Genomic DNA, 21,643 nt, shown 5'->3' on the forward strand with positions numbered 1-21,643 from the left:
TCCTTTTAGTGGTTTATTTGGCTAGGCTTCACCATATTGTTGATTTTTTCCTTATGTTGTAATTGTTGAATCTGAAACACTGTCAGAATGTTTTCCCATGTTTACAACATGTATAATATTATTTGTATATAAAACGATTCTGAAGTAATAGATTTAGAGTCTGATGATCACTTAGCCAAATGATGTGGTTATGTATATTTGGCTAAATCTTTTAACTGCACGACCTCAATTTATTAAGAACAATTTCTTGATATAACTTAAGAAAATTAAAATAAATTTTTGATTAAAAAGTGCTTAATGCTCAGTAGTTTTCCAGTTTTATTATTTTGGAAACTGTCTCTGTTGTCTTAATAAAAGTGGATTAGGATACCAATAATGTTAGTGTGTCATAGAAGAACCTGAAAAATGGAAGTCCACTCAGATTTGTTTCAGAACGGTTTATATTAGTGAAATTAAAACAAAAAACGTATTTAAATATGTATTGGTTTAATTGTTCATGTTATACTTTAAGAAATTTATAAACTAGTAAACAGTAAATCATAATTCTAGTTACACTGCTGAAATTTAATCGTTAAATACAGTGAAATGAAAAGACAACCTGATGTTATTTGAAGTAGTACAATGGCAGAAGGAGTTAAACTTTTATATTTCCATTGAAAATCCTACTGGTCTTTGGGATTGTACTGTATTTAAAGATCATTGTGAACAAAAGAGGGAGAAGGTCTATGTTGGTTATTTGTTGCTGTGTAAGAAATTTTGATAGACTTAATGTCGTAAGACAACAAACACTTATTATTTCATGGTTTCTATGGATTGGCAGTCCAGGCACAACTAAATGGGTCTTTAGTGTAGGGACTTAAAAGGCTGCTGTCAAGATGTCCACAGAATTGGGTTTTTATCTGCAGGCTTGACTGGAAGAGAGTCCATTTCTAAATTTAGTCAGGTTCATTTCTTTTGTAGATTTAGGATTGAGGGCTCTGAAATACTGTTGGCTATGTGCTAGAGGCTGTCTGCAGTTCCTGGACATGGGGACTTCTCCCACATGGCTGCTTAATTACTTAATCAGACCACCAAAGAGAGACTATAGTGATGACCTTTGAGAGGATAGGGACTAGTAATGGTAACTTATTGAAGCATGAGGAACATTTCTGAGATACTGGAAATGTATTTTTCTACCTGTGTAGAGTTACATATGTGTATCTATCTTATGAAAATTCACCAAGACTTCACCTTAAAATTCATCAACTTGTACACTCTTCTTTATGTATGTTTACTTCAGTTATCTTTATCTGAAAATAATTATAAAACATAAAACAACTGCTAGTGACTTACAGATTTTTCAGTGTATTTTTTAGTTTTTCAATGTTTTTCATATTTTTTCATATTTCTTAACTTTTCTACTTTGGAACTAATTATTTGGTCAATATTACTTATCACTAGAAGTGAGTGATAGGTAAATCCTACCACTCTTTAACCATAGATCATTGGATAATAACCTTTTAAAATAGGAGATGTTTCTTTTTAAATTTTTTTCAACATTTATTTATTTTTTAGAGGCAGAGAGAGAGCACAAGTGGGGGAGGAGCAGAGAGAGAATGAGACACAGAATCTGAAGCAGGCTCCAGGCCCTGAACTGTCAGCATAGAGCTCGATGTGGGGCTCAAACTCACAACCTGTGAGATCATGACCTGAGCCGAAGTTGGATGCTTTGACAACTGAGCCACCCAAGCACCCCCCATTTTTTTTAAAATTCCAGTTAGTTAATATACAGCGTAATGCTAGTTTCAGGTATAAAATTTAGTGATTCAACACTTACATATGACACCTGGTGCTCATCACAGGTGTACTCCTTAATCACCAATTTAACCTGTTCCCCTCCCCCCCACCTCTCTTTTTGATTGCAGTGGAATTTCATTTCAGTTTGTTGGTAGTGGACAGCCATACATTATTTGGTAAATTTATTAGGAATCTTGTAATCATCGATGATGTTAAGAATGCTACTTCATAGAATATCATATGCAGTGGTATTGGCCCTTAATATTACTCTGGTGTTAACTTTTGGGGCCAAGGTACTAACAGTCTATATGATGATAGAAAATAGAAGGTGGGCTAAAACATGTTTTTTCAACTTTCTGTTTAGAACCCTGACCATAGCTAGTTCTAAGCCATTTTCCTTTTCCTTCCCAATATTCCACATACTTTGTGGAATAGGGATTCTGTCTCACCTCTTATGGTGGGATATAGTTCTTTCTCCACTTTTCTGTTTTCTTATTGATGTATAGGGTACTTTCCCCTTCTCTCTTTCTTTCTTCCTACTCTGGTGTCCAATTTCTAGGGTCTGTCTTTTATATTCTTAGATTCTGCCATTGTATTGAAAATTAATTCCTCCATATCTACAGCCTGGCTTTCTTTCAAAAGACAGAATTTCCTAATAATACTCCCTTAATTTGATCTTTGTATTCTCTTAGCTTTATTAATTTTTATGTGCCTTTTTGATTGTTGTTTTATGTAGTATTTGTTGTTTAAAAAATTGGCCTAAAATATGTAATTCCTCTTTCCCTAGTGTCTATGTCACTGTTCAGTGAAGAGGAAATCTCATTTCCATACTCCAGACAAGATGTGCTCTCTTGCTCTTCTCCCTACACTCTTAATCACACTGCCATTATATACCCTGTGACCATAATGACAGATTGTGCCTGTTTACAGGTTTATATTAGTCCTCAGAAGACACCAGTACACCCAGGTTATTTCTAATTCTTACTCTCTAATCCTCATAAGACTTTGTGGGCAGTGAGGCATATCCTTTCATTCCCTGCACTTACTCTTTTAACCTGCTGTGTTTTTCTTTATTCATACTATTCACCAATATTCACCAACGATCAAATCATTTGGTTTATTTCACTTATTTATGTATTTATGTTTGTCTTCATCTACTAGAATATACTCAATAAGGGAAAGATCTTTGGCCTTTTTGTTCAGAATATCCAGCACAGAAATTAGTAATTAAATTTATCAAATGAATAGATTAATGAAAATATAAAAGGCAATAATTCTCTTTCATCATTTTGAAAATAAAACCTAATTTTGACACTGTATTTTGTTCATTGTTTACTTCCATATTGCTTTATAATGTTATTGCTCTTTAACCATTTTAAATATGTGATATATGAGGTGTTAGGATATACTGCCATCACCTATAATCCTCTTTTCTCTGAATATAGTTCTTTTTTTTATTCTTTTTTTCCCCTTTTTTAAGGTGCTATGGTACATCTCTATATGGATACAGTTTTATACTACAGCTACCCATAGGTTGCTTGTCCTTAAGTCAGATACATCCTCTAGTCTAAGGGGAGGGCTTTTGTAGCAAACAGCATGGCCTTTTAAGACTGCTGACTAGTCATGGAATGGTTAGTAGGACATTTCTCTGTAAGTCGATTATGGCTGGTAGATCTTTAATTGACCTGGCAGATTCATGAGATTTCAAAGAAAGAAGCAAGTACTTCAAGCTAGGAGGATGTTATTGTGCTTATTCTGAAGAATGTGTTAGATTTAGGTGTGTGGAGTTGGGGATGGAATAGAACCAGGTAGACAGAGACCATGAGTTAAAAAAAAAAAAAGGCACTAATGGTACATGGGCTAGGTGACTCGGTTGAGCATCTGACTCTTGATTTTGGCTCAGGTCATGATCCCCAGGTCATGGGATCAAGCTTCGCGTCCAGCTCTGCACTGAGCATGGAGCCTGCTTAAAATTCTACCCCGCATCCTCCCCGCCTCTCTCTTCCTCTGCCCCTCTCCTCACACACTTTCTCTAGAAAAATAAAATAAAGGAGAGAGTGTCAATTAAATATTTAAAAAATTGAGTCTATATCATGGAGGGCTTTATCTGCTTAGATGAAAGGTTGAACAAATTGTTGAATAAATTCTGTGAGAGTGAGTGCCTTTGAAAGTTTCTGAAACAGAAATAAATGATCGGAGATGTTGTTTAAGTTTACTATGGCAAAGTAGATAGAGTTTTAAGTTTGTAACTTTTGAGTGTGATATAATGAAACAGATCACAAATCCTTACACTGATAGTCCTTAATTGTGGGCACTGCTCATTACACTCTGTTTCTGAACGTCTTCTTTTTCCTTCATTCACTCTGATTACTCTCAAAAATATTTATTGATGGTATACTATGTTCTAGGCACATGATGAGGGCATGAAAAATGAATATGTCATTAGTGGCTTGAACATGATCACAGTATATTGGAGACTTGAAAATAAATAATTTTGATAAAGCATAATAATATTGTAATATTTTTGAAATGTGATTATTCCCCAAGGTTCCATCTTCTGTTCTATTCTCTAGATCACGTTTCCTTTTCTACTTAATTATTACCTTTTTCTATCAATATGGTTGAACATATACACATAGATGCTCCCACTAACTGTCTTGTTTAATAATATTACTGTGTTTCTCAGACTGGATAATGGCATGTATCTGTCATTATTGTATCAAGCAGAGTATTTTCACTGCTCTAAAAATTCTATGTGCTCTGCCTATTCATCCTTCACTCTTTCCCTGACTTCTGGCAAGCTCTGATCTTCTTTTATTATCTCCATATATTTGCCTTTCCCAGAATGTCATATAATTGGAACTTCATTTTAAGGCCAAATAATATTATATCATATGTGTATACCACAGTTTGTTCATGCTTTCATCAGTTAAAGGGATGAATGGGTTGTTTCCAATTTGATTGTTATGAATAATGCTGATATGAATGTTCATGTATTTCTATAGACATATGCTTTCATTTCTCATGAGAATATATCACCTAGGAGTGAAATTACTGGGTCACATGATAATTTTAAAAAAAATTTTTAACGTTTATTTATTTTTGAGACAGAGACAGAGCATGAATGGGGGAGGGTCAGAGAGAGAGGGAGACACAAAATCTGAAGCAGGTTCCAGGCTCTGAGCTGTCAGCACAGAGCCCAACGCAGGGCTTGAACTCACAGACCATGAGATCATGATCTGAGCCGAAGTCGGACGCTCAATCGACTGAGCCACCCAGGCGCCCCATATGTCTAGAGCCATCAAACTGTTTTCCATGGAGACTGCACCAGTTTACATTCCTACCAGCAACAGACCAGGGTTCCACTTTCTCTACATCCTTGCTGATGCTTGCTCTTTTTCAGTTGTTTTATTATGACCAACCTAGTGGGTGTGAAGTGGTATCTCATTGTGGTTTTGATTTGCATTTCCTTAATGACTAATGATGTTAAGCATTTTTTCATGTTTGATGGCCATATCTCTGTCTTCTTTGGAGAAATGTCTAATCATATCCTTTGCCCTTTTGTAAATGGGGTTGTTTGTCTTTTTGTTGTTGAATAGTAAGAATTCAACATATTCTGGGTACTAGACCCTTACCTGATCTCTGATATGCAAATATTGTCTCATTTTTTTTAGGTTGTCTTTTCACTTTCTTGATAATACCCCGTTTTTAAAAGAATGTTTATTTTTGAGAGATACAGAGCATGTGTGCAAGCAAGGAAGGGGCAGAGAGAAAGAGAGAATCTCAGGCAGGCTCCACACTGTCAGCACAGGGCCCACTGTGGGGCTAAAACTCACAAACTGTGAGATTATGATCTGAACTGAAATAAAGAGATGCTCAACCGACTGAGCCATCCAGGCACCGTTTTATAATGCCTTTTTATGCACAAAAGTTTTGTGCACAAAATATTGATGTAATCCAATTTATCTATTTTTTCTTTTGTTGCTTGTGCTTTTGGTCTTGTATCTAAGAATATTGCCAAATCCAAGGTCATGAAGATTTATCTCTCTTTTTTCCTTCTAAGAATTTAGAGTTTTAGCTCTTATATTTAGGTCTTTAATTTATTTTTAGTTAATTTTTATATATGATGTAAGATAGAAGTCCAACTTTATTCTTTTGCACATGGACTTTCAGTTTACCCAGCACCATTTTTGAAGATACTCTTTTCCTCCTCATTGAATAGATTTGGCATCTCTCTCAAAAACTAATTGATCATGGAGGTATGTGTTTGTTTCTGGAATCCTAATTCTGTTCCATTGGTTTATCTCTCTAATATTATTTCACTATTTCAGTGTTTTGATTAAAATCACTTTGTTGTAAATTTTGCAATTGGGAAATGTGAATTTGCCAAGTTTGTTCTTTTTCATTATTGTTAGGCTGTTTGGGGCCTCTTGCATTTCTACTTGCTTTTTTAGGTTTGCTTTTCATTTCTGCAAAAAAAAAAAAAATACATCTTTGGAATTTTGATAGAGATTGCATTGCTGTTGTTAATGGAACTGCTTTCTTAATTTCTCTTTTGGATTGATAACTGCTGGTTTATATGTTTGATATTATACTCTGCAGCTTTCATGAATTTATCAGTTCTAGTATTATTTCTTTTGGATCCTTTGGGATTTTGTATGTATTGGATCATGTTGTCTGTGAATAGAGCAAGTTAATAAAACTTCTTTTCCAATTTAGAAGCTTTTAATTTCTTTTTCTTGCCCAGCTGCTTTTGCTAGATCTTTCAATATAATGTTGAATAGCAGTGTTAAAAGTGGGCATCCTTTTCTTTTTCCTGATTTTAGGGGGAAAACATTTAGTCTTTTGCCATTGAATATGTTAGCTCTGGGTGTTTCATAAATGCCCTTTATGATATTTAGAAAATTTCTTTTATTCCTAGTTTCTTATGTGTTTTTATCATTTAAGGATGTTGACTTTTGGGAAGTGCTTTTTCTGTATCATTTGAGATGATCACGTGTTCCTCCCCAACTCCCCTGCCCCCTGCATTCCGTTAATGTGGTGTTGATTGTTAAAGAGTTTATTGTTTAATCCCACATACTTGTGGCTCAGTGATTGTTTAAGAGGTGTTTAATTCAACATATTTGTGAATTTCCAGTTTTCCTTCTGGTTTTGATTAGCAATTTCATTCCATTTTGGTTAGAAAGCTTGTTTTCATTGTTTTTAAATTTATTGAGACTTGTTATGTGGCTAACATATGGTGTACCCTATAGAATGTTCCATGTGCACTTCAGAAGAATATGTATTCTTTTGTTGGGTGGAGTCTTCTGTAAATTGGCTAACTTTAGTTGATTTATAGTGTTGCTTATAAGCTGTGTTAATTTTTCTTCATTCTTTTTTAATTTTCCTCTGATGTATAATTTCAGTTGTCTTATTTTCAAGTCTGCACATTCTATCTTCTGCCTATTCTGATATTCAGATATGCTTTTGAAACCTTTAGTGTGTTTTCCACTTTATTTTATTTTATTTTTTGAACATTAAAGTCACTTTTTAATGTTTGAAATATGTGAATCATCATTATTAAAGCCCCTCAAGCATGCAATATCACATGTATTAGAGCTGAGCATTCTTGGATGTAATTTCCCTATCAATAGAGATCTTTGAAACCAAAGAGAAATAAGCAGGTGCCTGTGTGGCACAAATACACTCCCCTCCCCACATTACTACCTGAATTTTGTCCCAGTGGAACCCAGAACTGCTGGGGAGAATGTTTAAAAACAGATTTAAACTTAATATAAATTGTACTTGAATAACCAGGAGGAGAACAAAACTGTGAAGTCAGGACTCTGATGAGTTGTAAAATCAGGAAATCAACACAATGTTGAAGAAGATGATGGCAGGAGATAGAAGAGCTAGCCCCTTTAAACTCACAGAAGTCACAGACCAGCACAAGCCGCTTTCCACATAGCATTCTTCGTCTCTAATGGCATCATTCTTCCATGCTGTCTCCATCATCCTTGTAGTCATTGAACTCGTTCTTTGCCCTCCCTAGAGCACTTCAGCACTCAGTACCTTCCATTCCATTTGAATCATGACCATGTGATTTGGTCACAACAGCTTCCCTTCCCAGGTTGCACTCTCTGGTCAGCTAGTTTAATGGTGTCCTCCTCACTACCTTGGACTCTGTTCTTTTCGTAAGTTCCAGCTGGACTTGTTTCTGCTATTTGAATTCCTGACTGTGAGAAATTGCAGCCCAGCATGACAGTAGTAAGGAGTTCAGGCTCTGGAATCCAATGGAACTGGATTTGAAACCACTTGCTAGCTGTATGATCTTAGCAAGTTATTCAATTTCTCCAAGTCTCAGCTTCTTTTTCTGAAAAATGGAGATCATAATAGCACTTCGATCACAGGATTACTGTTAAGTATAAATGATACCAACCATGTGAAGTGTCTGGCTCAGAATAGGCATTTGATAAGTGTTAGCCATCACGAAAGCCATTTTCTTTTTCTTTTTTTTTCTTTCTTTCTTTTTTTCTCTCTTGTTCTTTCTTTCTTTCTTTTTCTTTCTTTCTCAAGTTTATTGTGTTTTCCATTTTAATTATTGTACTTTTTAGTTCCATTATTTCTATGTGATTCCTTTTTTCATAATTTCTAGATCTTTATTGATATTCTCAATTTGTTCATCTTTCTCTCTTGTAGTTTCTTTTAGCTCTATGAGCATAATATTTAAATCAATTGATTTAAATTCTTTGTATGGTGAGAAGTACAATGTTTTGGTTTCCTTTGATAGTTTCTTTCAATTAATTTCCTTAAAAAATTTTTTTTAATGTTTATTTTTGAGAGACGTTTTATTTATTTTAGAGCATGAGCTGGGGAGGGGCATAGAGAGAGGGAGACACAGAATCCGAAGCAGGCTCCAGACTCTGAGCTGTCAGCACAGAGCCTGACATGGGGCTCGAACTCACTAACCGTGATATCATGACCTGAGCCAAGATTGGACACTTAACCAATTGAGCCACCCAGGTGCCTTTCTTTCTTTTTCTTTCATTTTCTTTTTTAATGTTTATTTATTTTTGAGAGAGGGAGAGAGAGAGAGAGACAGAGTGCAAGTGGGGGAGGGGTAGAGAGAGAGGGAGACACAGAATCAGAAGCAGACTCCAGGTTCTGACCTATTAGCACAGAGCTGAAGCGAGGCTTGAACTCATGGGCTGCGAGATCATGACCTGAGCCAAAGTCAGAGGCTTAACCGACTGAGCCACCCAAGTGCCCCCCCCCTCTCAATTTATTTTCTATGAATAGGCCATACTTTCCTGTTTTTTTTTTTTTTTTTTTTTTTTTATGCCTTGCATTTTTTGTTGATCAGTGGACATTTGAATATTGCAATACGGCAACTCTGAACATCAGGTTGTCCTCCTCCCCAGAGTATGCTGGTTTTGCCTGCATCTACCCATTGTTTAATGGCTTTTCCAAACTTTTTGTATGTTTATCGTCTTATGTGATTACTGAAATCTCTATTATCTTGGCAGTCAGTCAGTGACCTGACAGAGGTTTGCTTAAATGGCAGACCCCAAAATGAAAAAATAAATACTCTAACTTTTGCAAATTGGTACTGAGCTGGAATAGTCCTTGAGTGTGTAGTTATGCCATCTATTATTCTGCCTTAGCCCTCACGTCCAGCCTGTGCAGAGTCAAAGGCCCAGACAGAGATGCAAGTCTAGTGTCCTTGTGGTTCTTTTCTGAGCATACATCTGGCTCTGGGCATGTGTATTATATACTGAATTACCCAGTATATCATTCAGTTTACACACCCATACCCACACACATGATTTTGCTTTTTGTAAAAAAAATCATTTTATTTTAATTTTGTTATAATTAACAACAGTTTTATGTTAGTTTCAGGTATACAGTATAGTGATTCAACATGATTTTCATTTAAAGGAATTATGTGATTGTAGGGGATGGCAGTTAAGAAATAGGGTAGGCTGGCAGGCTGGAAATTATCACGTAGGGATTGATGCTACAATCTTGAGGCAGTTTCTTCAATGATATGTATTTCCATAAATTGAATTTCTATGTTCAGTGATTTTTATCTGTTGTTTTCCATTTCATCCCTTTTATTCATTTCTTCTTTATTCTGGAAATGTTTCTGAGGTTATCCTATACTTCACAGATTCAATTTTCTGAACAAATTTGGACATCATTAAAATTAAATACTTCTGCTTTTCAAAAACACCATCAATAGAATAAGAATACAAAACAGTGACAAAACACTTGGAAAATACACATCTGATAAAGGACAGAGATCTCTTAAAACCCAACAATAAGAAAATGAACAACCTGATTAAAAATTGGGCAAAAGACCTCAAACACAATATATAGATGTCAAATGGGCATGTGGAAATATGCTCCGTATCTTATGTCATCAGGGGAAGCCAATTTAAAACAACAATGAGATGTCACTATATACCTGTTACAATGGCCCAAATCCAGAAAGCTGACAGCATCAAATGCTGGTAAGGTTGTGGAGCAACAGGAACTCTCATTTATTTCTGGGAGGAATGCAAAATGGTAAAACCACTTTGTTGGTTTGGCAGTTTCATACAAAGCTAAACTCATACCATTACAATCCATGAATTGCCTTGCTTGGTATTTACCCAAAGGGGTTGGAAATTTAAATTTTCACAAAAAAGTGCACATAGGTGTTTATATTTGCTTTATTTATAGTTGCTAGAACATGAAACAATCACGATATCCTTCAGTAGATGAATGGAGAAATAAACTGTTGACATCCAGGTAATGGAATGTTAATCAGGACTAAAATTAACTATTAAGCCATAAAATTAAATGGGGGAAAGTTAAATGCATATTACTAAGTGAAAGAAGCCAGTCTGAAAAGGCTACATCCTATATGATTTCAACTCTACTCTCTGGAAAAGGCAAAACTATGGAGACAGTGAAAAGATTAGTGTTTGTCAGGGGTTGGGGGTGAAGGAGGGACGAATAGGCAGAGCATATAGGAATTTTAGGGTAGTGAGTCTATTCCTTATGATACTATAATGTTGGATATATGCCATTATAAATTTGTCCAAACCCATAAAATGTACAACACCAAGAATGAACCCTAATGTAAGCTGTGGACTTTGGGTGATTATATGTCATTGTAGATTCATCGATTGTAGCAAACATTCCATTCTGATGGGGGATGTTGTTAAAGGTAGTCTATGCATGAATGGTGGAAGGGGTATATGGAAAATCTCTGTACGTTTTCAATTTTGCTGTGAAGCAAAAATTGCTCTAAAAATAAAAAAATTACATTAAATATATTAAAATATTTTTAATGTGGTGAAAAGTATTACATAGAAAGTAAGAAATACTGAAGTAGGCAAGATATTTATATGGAAATGTTTAGTGTTTTCTTGGTGTTTATCTATAATATTTATAGATGGTATTTATAGGTGGTATTTATAATACTTTCAATATTTTTCCTTTTGAGAAATCTAATGTAACTACTTGGTTTTATAGTTCCTTATTGCTTAATTTAACCATTGCATTTTCAATAATGGAGGCTTTTAAAAAAATTTGCTCTTTAAGTAGTTCTAGTCAATGCTCTTCACTGAAATAGATGAAATATGTAAATATCATACCATTGGCTACGGAAGGACTTTTCCAAAACTCTCTAATAGAAGCTTAATAATTTCCCTTATGGGTATAGGTCACTGGTACAGTAGGTGACACATTATTCTGATACAAAAATTTTCAACTTATGTTCTTGGTTGCTTACTATAAAACAGGCTACTTAGGTAAAGAAAAGGTCAGTTAAGGACAATTTGTATTCGTGCCTATTTTTTAAAATTTTTAAAATGTTTTATTTACTCTTGAGAGAGAGAGAGACAGAGCATGAGTGAGAGAGGAGCAGAGCAAGAGAGGCACACAGAATCTAAAGCAGGCTCCGGGCTCTGAGCTGTCAGCACAGAACCTGATGTGGGGCTCGAACTCACAAGCTGTGAGACCATGACCTGAGCCGAAGTCGGATGCTTAACCTACTGAGCCACTCAAGCGCCCCTGTATTCATGTCTATTTTATATTTATTATAAAAAGTGTAACATAACTTTATACTATGCATGTTGCTGTCTGTGTATTGGTAAGACAGAGGTGCTGGGTTCACAAGTTAGAGTTCCTGAACCAACCATTTAATAATAAAAACTGTATCATTCCTGCTTTTTCTTCTAACCTCTGGTGTTTGCTTGCAATATATTCAGTTACGTTCTACATTTGGCTCTCAACATATCTATGTGGAACTTTTTTCCTTAAAGAATTAATTAGGTTTATTGTAAAGTTAAGTCACAGCTTTATGTTTAAATGTCAGACACAAACATATGAAAATGTTACCCCATTCAAATTCTAGAAATCTAACGAAAACTCATTCTGTAAACAACTTTCTTGTGGCACTGTTTGGTGTATACTAGAGTGCAGAGTCAAAACTTGTTTCATATCTTCATTTGAGTTTAACACATATCCTTTCTGTTATGGGGCATGCACACTGCTGCTGTTATGGAAAGCTTTCTCATCAGCCTACCCATGAGAAAAATTAAGATTGTCTTGCTGTGTCCCAGGGAAATAGTCAAGGCTTTTAAAAAGAGAAAAAATAGAGAACAAAAGGATATGTCAGGCGTGTACACAACTGTGTTATTGGCAGATAGCATGACTGACTCCTTTATGAATGTGTGACTTTCTGAAAACTCTTGTTTTAAAAGAATTATCTTTTTTCTGTTAGGCATTGAATAAGAGGTCCCCCCCCCCTCCCCGCCCCATATAAGTAGATTTTTCAATTCTACCAAGTCTTGTTTGGTTAACTCTAAACTGAGCCTTCATAGTATTTGTTTTGTCTGTTTCTATTGAAGATTTTCTGCAGGAAGAATCTCAGTTGTGACATAGTATGGATGCCAGTGAAATGATCAGAATTCAAGTTTCTAGTGTACTGTGGCTATACTGAGCTGCTAATTGAAGGTGACAAGCTGTTTTTTTCTTCCCAGTTGGTCTGGCAAAATTTTAGATTTCATTCATTATTAACTCATTGCTTCTCAGCAGAGGACTGGATTAATTAGTTGGGAACATTCAGAAAAGAATTTTTGCCTTGTGTCAATTTAGAGATTGAAGTTCAGGTTTTACTAGTTTCCCCCCCACCCCAGTTTTGCCACTTGTATACAGTTGTGTATCAAGACACAGCAACATTTCCATTATCCCCAGAATTTTCTCATGGCACTTTACCTCCCTCTTGCTTTGTCCCCTGGCAACAACTGATCTACTTCCAGTAATTATAGTTTTACCTTTGAAGCTTTTCATTGAAAAGGGACTCATGCAGTGTGTGGACTTTTGTATCTGACCTTTTCTTTCTCACTTCCTAATGGTTTTAAGATTCATTTTGTATGGATAATTCATTTTTCAAAATTGCTGAGTAATATTGCATTACCTCAATATATCATAGTATATTTATCCATTCACTTATTGACTTACATTTAAGTGTTTTGTTATTATGAGTAACAAATTACCTAGATGTGACACGCAGTAAGGGTATGTTCACTGTATAAAAAGCAGCTAAACTATTTTTCAAAGTGAGTATTTTGCATTCCTAACAGCAGTGTATGACAGTTTTAATTACTTTGCATTCTTATATTGCCAGTCTTAAATTTTAGCCATTCTAATGAGTATAGTGGTATCCCTTAGTGGTTTAGTGGTTTTAATTTGTATTTCCATGATGTTCAGCATCTTTTCAAGTGTTTAGTTGCCCTCTCTGTATTTCCTTGGTAAAGTGTCAAATATTATGGCCATTAAAAAATGTGTTGTATGTATCATTATTGTTGAATGATAAGAGTTCTTTTTATGCTCTGGGTACAAACCCTTAGTCAGATATATCTTTTGAAAATATTTTCTCACGATACGGGGCTTGCTTGTTCATTTTTAAATATCAATTACAAATTTTTTTTAAATTTTATTTTTTATTTTTTAAAATTTACATCCAAATTAGCATATAGTGCAACAATGATTTCAGGAATAAATTCCTTAGTGCCCGTTACCCATTTAGCCCATCCCCCCTCCCACAACCCCTCCAGTAACCCTCGGTTTGTTCTCCATATTTAAGAGTCTCTTGTGTTTTGTCCCCCTCCCTGTTTTTATATTATTTTTGTTTCCCTTCCCTTATGTTCATCTGTTTTGTCTCTTAAAGTCCTCATATGAGTGAAGTCATATGATACTTGTCTTCCTCTGACTGACTAATTTCACTTAGCATAATATCCTCCAGTTCCATCCACATAGTCGCAAATGGCAAGATTTCATTCTTTTTGATTGCCGAGTAATACTCCATTGTATATATATACCATATCTTCTTTATCCGTTCATCCATTGATGGACATTTGGGCTTTTTCCATACTTTGGCTATTGTTGATAGTGCTGCTATAAACATGGGGGTGCATGTGTCCCTTCGAAACAGCACACCTGTATCCTGTGGATCAATGCGTAGTAGTGCAATTACTGGGTCGTAGGGTAGTTAGTTCTATTTTTAGTTTTTTGAGGAACCTCCATACTGGTTTCCAGATTGGCTGCACCAGCTTGCATTCCCCAAAAAATAAAATTTGTTTTGATAATTTTGTGTTGTCAGTTATGTCTGTGTTCATACTTTCTTTTTCTTATTTAAGAAATAGATTTATCTAGGGGCACCTAGATGGCTCAGGTGGTGAAGTGTCCGAGTCTTGATTTTGGCTTAGGTTATGATCTCATGATCTTGAGTTTGAGCTCCACATCAGGCTCTGTGCTGAATCCTAGCACAGAGCCTGCTTGGGATTTTCTCTGTCCCTCTCTCTCTACCCGTCCCTCTGCATATAAATCAATCAATCAATGAATCAATCAATCTTAAAAAAATATATTTTATCTATATTTTGTTCTAGAAACTATTTGGTTCTTATATTCTTAGGCTGTGATCTATTTTGAGTTATTTTTTATACATAAGTTAGGGAAAAATTTAATTCCTTCCATGCAAGTAACTAATTTTTAAATGCAACATTTGTTTAAAAATTATTCTTTCATCACTTAATTATATGGCACCTTTGATGAAAATCATTAGGTCATACATGTGCGTTTATTTATGGACGCTCTATTCTGCTTCCTTGACCTATATGTCTGGGCTCAGACCAGTATCATAATACCATTTTTTTTCTTAAATTGAGATACACTTGTCATATGACATTATATTAGTTTCAGGTATATGATGTAATGATTTGATATTTGTGTATACTGCAAAATGATCACCACAGTAAGTATAGTTAATATTTGTCACCACACAGTTACCATATTTTACTTTTGATGAGAACTTTTAAGACCTACTCTCTTAGCAACTTTTAAATATATAATACAGTATTGTTAACTATAGTCACCATGCTCTACATTGTATCCGCAGGACTTATTAATCTTCTAACTGGGTGTTTTTTCCTTTTGTCCATCTTCTCCCATTTTGCCTACCCCCTACCTCTGGCAAGTATAGTCTGTTCTCTGAATTGATGAGTTCATCTTTTTTGTTTTGTTTTTTTTTTTAATTCCGCATATATGTGAGATCATACAATATTTGTCATTGACTTATTTCACTCAGCATAATGCCCTCAAGGTGTATCCATGTCACAAATGGCAAGATTTCCTTTTTTTAAAAATGCCTGAATAATGCTCTATTGTGTATGTATATCTGTATCTACCACATTTTCTCTATCCTTTTATCCATTGATGGACCCAGGTTGCTTCCATGTCTTGGCTGTTGTAAATAGTGCTGCAATGAACATACCAGTGCATGATGTATCTTTTATTATTATTATTATTATTATTATTATTATTATTTTAAGTTTTATGTTTATTTATTTTGAGGGCGATAGCAGGTGGGGGAGGGGTAGAAAGAGGGAGACGGAATCCCAAGCAGGCTCCGTGCTCCAGTGCAGAACTCTGTCCGGGGATTGAACCCACCCACGAACAGCGAGATCATGACCTGAGCCAAAGTCAGAGTTGGATGCTTAACCCATTAAGCCACCATGTGCCCCTTGAGTGAGCCTTTTTTTTTTTTTTTTTTTTTTTAATAAATACCCAGAGGTGGAATTGCTGAATCACATGATATTTTTACTTAAAAAAATTGTTTTTAACTTAAATTCCAGTTAACATACAGCATAATATTAGTTTCAGATATAGAATTTAGTGATTCAACACTTCCATACAACACCTGGTGCTCATCACAAGTGCAACCCTTAATCCCCTTTACCTATTTCACATACCCCCATTCACTTCCCCTCTGGTAACCATCAGCTTGTTTTCTATAGTTAAGAGTCTGTTTCTTGGTTTTAATTTTTTGAGGGACCTCCATACTATTTTCCATAGTGAGTGCTGCAATTTACATGTCCCACCATCAATGCACAAGAGTTCCCTTTTCTTTGCACCCTTGCTAACTCATATTTCTTATCTTTTTGATAATAGCCATTCTAACAGATGTGAGGTGACATCTCCTATTATCTTAATTATTATAGATTAATAATGTTTCATACATATAAAGTCACTAATCATGTTTTGCAAATTTTCATAAATATTTAGAAATTAACTTGTTAAATGAGAGTGGTCAGAGCAGACAGGTTTGCCTTGTTCTTGATATTTTGGTGAAAGTTTTTTTTTGTTTGTTTTGTTTTGTTTTTAAGTCTGTGTAGATGTCCTTCAGCAATTTGAAGTTGTCTTATATGCAACAACCTTTCATTCCTGGGATAAACCTCGTCTCATTTTGTATCGCTGGATTTGATTTGTTAATATTTTGTTGGAGAATTTTTATGTATAGTCATGAGATACATAGATACAGAAATGTATCTGTAGTTTCTTCCAAAGTATTTGTTTAGTTTTGCAATCAGGTGTTACTTGCTTCATAAAATAAGTTGAGAAGTTACTCCTCTTCTACCTTCTGAAAGTGTTTATGTAGGATATCTAAACATTTTTGTTTAAATGATTAATAGGATTTACAAATGAGCCATTTTTACAAGGATTTCACTGTGAGAAGTTTTAAATTATCAGTTCAGTTTCTTTTATAGATACTGGAATAGTCAAATTATTTGTTTCTTTGTAGATTGGTTTCAGAAAACTAGGTTTCATGTTTTCTTTTGCTTACTCCCGTTTCAATTCATTGATTTCATATTGTATTTTATTATTAATTCCCTCATTGCACTTTTATTGGATTTAACTTGTTCTTCTTTTCCTACCTTGTTAAGGTGGAAACATGAATCTCTTTATCTGTTCTAGAGTCAAGAACCCAGTCTCTTAATTACTATACCTTTCCAAAATAATCTGATCATGTGGAATGTATATTTATATACATTTTGGAGTGAGGTCTCATTCTGGTAGATTTTTTATTAGTGTTGAACTGTTTCAGTTTAGAAAGTCTGTCAGCCTATGGTATATACTTCAGTTTATTTTGATTTGTTTTGTTTTGTTTCTTTTTGTGTAAATATGTCAAAATTTTTACTTAGATTTATTCCAAGGTATTCAATATATTCATATATCCAATATATATGGATTTAAAATTTCACTTTATAATGGTTTGTCCTTAATTTATAAAAATATGGGTGGTATTGTACCTAGTGACCGGGTAAATTGATATGTCAATTAATTAGCAATCCATATTACCAATTAATTCATGTATTAATCCATATAGTAATGGTTCTTCTTTATTGTGGGGTTGTCTTTATGTATATTTTGACATACAGATTTGTCTTACTGGGTTTTATACATACACAGGCAAATTCTTGGCAAATAATGACAGCTTTTTTTCTTCCTTACAGTAATTTCTTTTCTTGCCTTATGCACAGGACTTTCCATACTGTCTTGAGTAGATGTGGTAATAATGAGTATTCTTGTCTAGTTCCTGATTTTAGGGTGAAGGTTTTCAATGTTTTACCATTATATACAATTGATAATTTTTCTTAGTTTTAAGGTTACTATACATTATCAGATTAATGAAATATTTCTTATGAACAAGTTTTTAATTTTATCAAATACTTTTATGTATTTATTGAGATAATCTTATAGTTTTCTTTTGTATAGTGACAATTTGGTGAATGAGTTTTATTTTCTTTTTTTCCCTTAATTTTGCATTAATGAAATGAATTGATTGGGATATATTATATTATGAACTATTTTAATAGTTCAAGTAAATTTCCTTCTATTATGTTAATTAGGGGTTTTAAGATTATGTTAATAGGAAAATATAGAGTTTACTGGCTCCCCCCACATTTTTAAAAATATGGCTTTTGTCTTTTTTTCTTTGTCTTTCTTTCTTTCTTTCTTTCTTTCTTTCTTTCTTTCTTCTTTCTTTCTTTCTTTCTTTCTTTCTTTCTTTCTTTCTTTCTTTCTTTCTTTTAGCACAAGTCCACCTTACTGTTGTGTAGATCTATATTCACTTCGTACTGGTGAGATGGTCAAGTCTATTCAGTTTAAAACACCTATCTATGATCTCCACTGCAACAAGCGGTAAGCACTTTTTCATGTATTTCTTCTTTTTAAAAAATATTTTTTAATGTTTATTTATTTTTGAGAGAGAGAGACAGACAGACAGACTGAGCAGGGGAAGGGAGAGAGAGACACACACACAGAATCCGAAGCAGGCTTCAGGCTTAGAGCTGTCAGCACAGAGCCCCATGTGGGGCTCAAACCCATGAACCTCGAGATCATGACCTGAGCCGAAGTGGGATGCTTAACCAGCTGACTGAGCCACTTTGGTGCCCCTTTCATGTGTTTCTTATACAAAGTAATGCACCTCCTGGGCATGTAGAGCTCTACTGGTATCATTGACTATCTTTGATTTATTTATTTTTTTTAAAGTTACAAAATACCTTCCCTGAATTTTGCCAAGTGGAGTAACTGTTAAGATTTCTGAATGAATGTTTTCAAACTTCCAGTCTTGATCCATTAGTGAATTAAGTTTAGCGAGTCATAATCAGTATTTTAAAACTGAAATGGAAAAGAACAAAAAGTAAGCAAATGTACAAAGATTAAGCATTGCTTTGGGGAACTTTTTTACATGTATAACATAGCTTTTTAATATATAGAATGTATGAACTTCTGTGGGTTTACTGGTTTATAATGTGAAATATAACTTTCCTGTTAGCATTCATCAAAACAAAACATATATCTGAACAATAAAAGTGGCTTTTAAATATTGTTATTTATTTATATTTAACAGTAGAACTAAAGCATGGATTAGATACATTTTCCTTCTTTCAAATCTATTTTGTTAAAATCTCTAAGAAAACACTCAGATCTGGGTTGAACCTGACCTAATGATAATGAAGATTTAACTTACAGCCATTGAATATTAGGGGAGAAAGGGACCTTAAGAATCTTCTATTACTCAGCACTTCATTTTACGTTTGAGAAAATTGCAGCCCTGCATTGGAAAATGTCTTGATCAAGGTCATGGATGCAAACCGTAAATCTGAACATCTCATCAAAAAGCAAACACATGGAACATGGAAAACACAATATTTTGTGCTGTGTCAATATAAAATAAATTTTGTAATAAAAGACTCTTGGGTTAGATTTTAAAGAGATTCAAAAAGTGACTCAGAAAGGCTGAATATAAAAAGAAGCTAAAGACAGACCTGACAAATGCAAACTAAAAGGATATGTGGGCTTTGATACTAATGAAAAAAGTGTTTGAATTCAAGTATAAAAACATGAACTAGGACAAAGAAAAGCTGTTCAGTGATAGTGTGCAGTTCATAGTGAAGATCTAATTATTATGCATATTTATACTTTAAATAATCTCAAACTCAAAATTATAGGAAACAGAAATATTATTGTTGGGATCATGTAATTATCCAATGACACAGCAAATTATTCAAAATCAACATTATTGAATGGCTGGATCCAATGGATAATATATTTAACCTGGGAAAATGTAATGAAAGCCCTTTTTCAAGTGTCCTTGTGCTGTCTCACACAACAGATTACATACCTACTTAGCCAAACAGCAACTTGCACACACTTGGAAAGGGAGATTAAGTACAAATAAGATTTGTAGAGCACAATTTACTTGTAGTACTACAAATACGCAAATACACTAGAAAACAGAGGAACAAAGTGCAGTTAAATTTTTAAAAAAGTATTTCTTGCAAAATATTTTAAAACTGTTACAGAGACAGGGTGCCTGGGTGGCTTAGTTCGTCAAGCTTCCGACTTTGGCTCAGGTCATGATCTCATGGTTCATGAGTTCAAGCCCTGCGTTGGTCTCTGTGCTGACAGTTTAGAGCCTGGAGCATGCTTCAGATTCTGTGTCTTCCTTTCTCTCTGCCCCTCCCCCGCTTGTTCCCCCCCCCCCCCCCCACACACACAAATAAATAAAACATTAAAAAAAACACAACCTGTTACAGATGCTATGAATGGCAGATTTGGGTTTTTCTTAAGTCTGCACTTGTTCCAAGTACTGTGTTCCAAGTACTGCAGTTAGGTCAGCTTTTCCTACAACAAATATTTTTGTGTTTATCGCTTTTAATTTTAGCCATGAAGTAATGAGCACATTTAATATTTAACAGATATAAATTACATTGAAAATTAATACAGTTAATTTTTTTGTAGTCATCAGTGTGCTCGTCGTAATTAGTAATTGTGAAACTTGTAAGTAGGAGTAAAAGGAGATAAAAGAGTGATTTATGAATATGAGATATCATTAATGAAAAGTGATTATGAAATTCTCTGGATATTTGGTTGATTAGCAAATGTTCATATTCTACCTTTATTTTTTTTTTAAGAAAAACTATTTGAAGATATGTTCCAACAAAAAACATCTGTTGATTTGGGCACATTATGTAGTATTTTTAAAAATTGATTTTCCCATTAGAAGTTGCATGAGTTCAAATGGTGAAGGTTAGAGGAAAAGCTATCATGAGGATTTCAGGATACTGCTTAGATTTTGCTCTATAAAGTGTCAAATCTATTCACCAGGTCTTTGCCTGGTTAATTTTGCATTTGGTTTTGCAAATCAGCTCTATGGCACAGTGTTTTGGACTTAGCAATATTCATAATAAATTAAACTGTCCTTGTTGGAATCATTCTTTGTTACTGTATTATGGGGAGGGGCTGCTTGGTTATAGGAAAACTTTTCATCTCTGGTTTGTCTGCGTTTTCTCTCATTTGAGTTTGTCACCTTCTTATTATGGGTTCCCTAAGCCTTTAACCTGGGTCTGAGGATTGGTTGGTTTCTTATGTTAAGTGCCATGACTGAATCATTTATTATGTGTTGTCAACTGTGTTAAGGATTTTGTTTTGCATTAGCAAATGAACAAGATTCTTTTTTTTTCTTTTTTTTTTAAATTTTTTAATATTTGAAATTTACTGTCAAATTGGTTTCCATACAACACCCAGTGCTCATCCCAAAAGGTGCCCTCCTCAATACCCATCACCCACCCTGCCCTCCCTCCCACCCCCCATCAACCCTCAGTTTAATGAACAAGATTATTAAAGCATGCATGTTGAAGACAACACTTTTCTTTTTTCCCGCTCACCATTAACATCTGTTACTCAGGCTTACCTCCCCCAAATTTGGAAAAATACACTGAGTATGTTAAATATTTAACAATTGTAATCTTTAATTATTAAAATGACTTTGAAATTTGTATCTTTACATTAATGCTATGCAAGGAGAAGTATTCTAAAACATAATTTATAAAATAACTTCATTTTGGACGTATTTTAGGAATTTTGATTATGAAAAAATTTTATAACTGAATTATGTTCCTAATTATTTGCACATCTTGGGCTTTGGGAGATAGTTCATACAGATTCTGATTAAATTTTAATATATTGAATCAATCAGAAATGGCTCATT

At 34.3% G+C, this 21,643-nt stretch overlaps 1 protein-coding gene across 12 annotated transcripts in view; it reads left to right on the forward strand.

Moving 5' to 3' along the window:
- Nucleotides 1–21,643, forward strand: part of BCAS3 (BCAS3 microtubule associated cell migration factor) — a 608,014-nt gene that overhangs the window by 126,430 nt on the left and 459,941 nt on the right. For all 12 annotated transcript variants that reach the window (XM_042915733.1, XM_042915732.1, XM_042915730.1 and 9 more), the window contains one exon: nucleotides 18,181–18,288. In XM_042915733.1, the coding sequence (XP_042771667.1) occupies nucleotides 18,181–18,288 (108 nt within the window). The remainder of the gene's footprint in view (nucleotides 1–18,180; nucleotides 18,289–21,643) is intronic.

This window comes from Panthera leo, chromosome E1 (assembly GCF_018350215.1).
Source record: "Panthera leo isolate Ple1 chromosome E1, P.leo_Ple1_pat1.1, whole genome shotgun sequence".
In the NCBI taxonomy this organism is placed as follows: Eukaryota; Metazoa; Chordata; class Mammalia; order Carnivora; family Felidae; genus Panthera; species Panthera leo.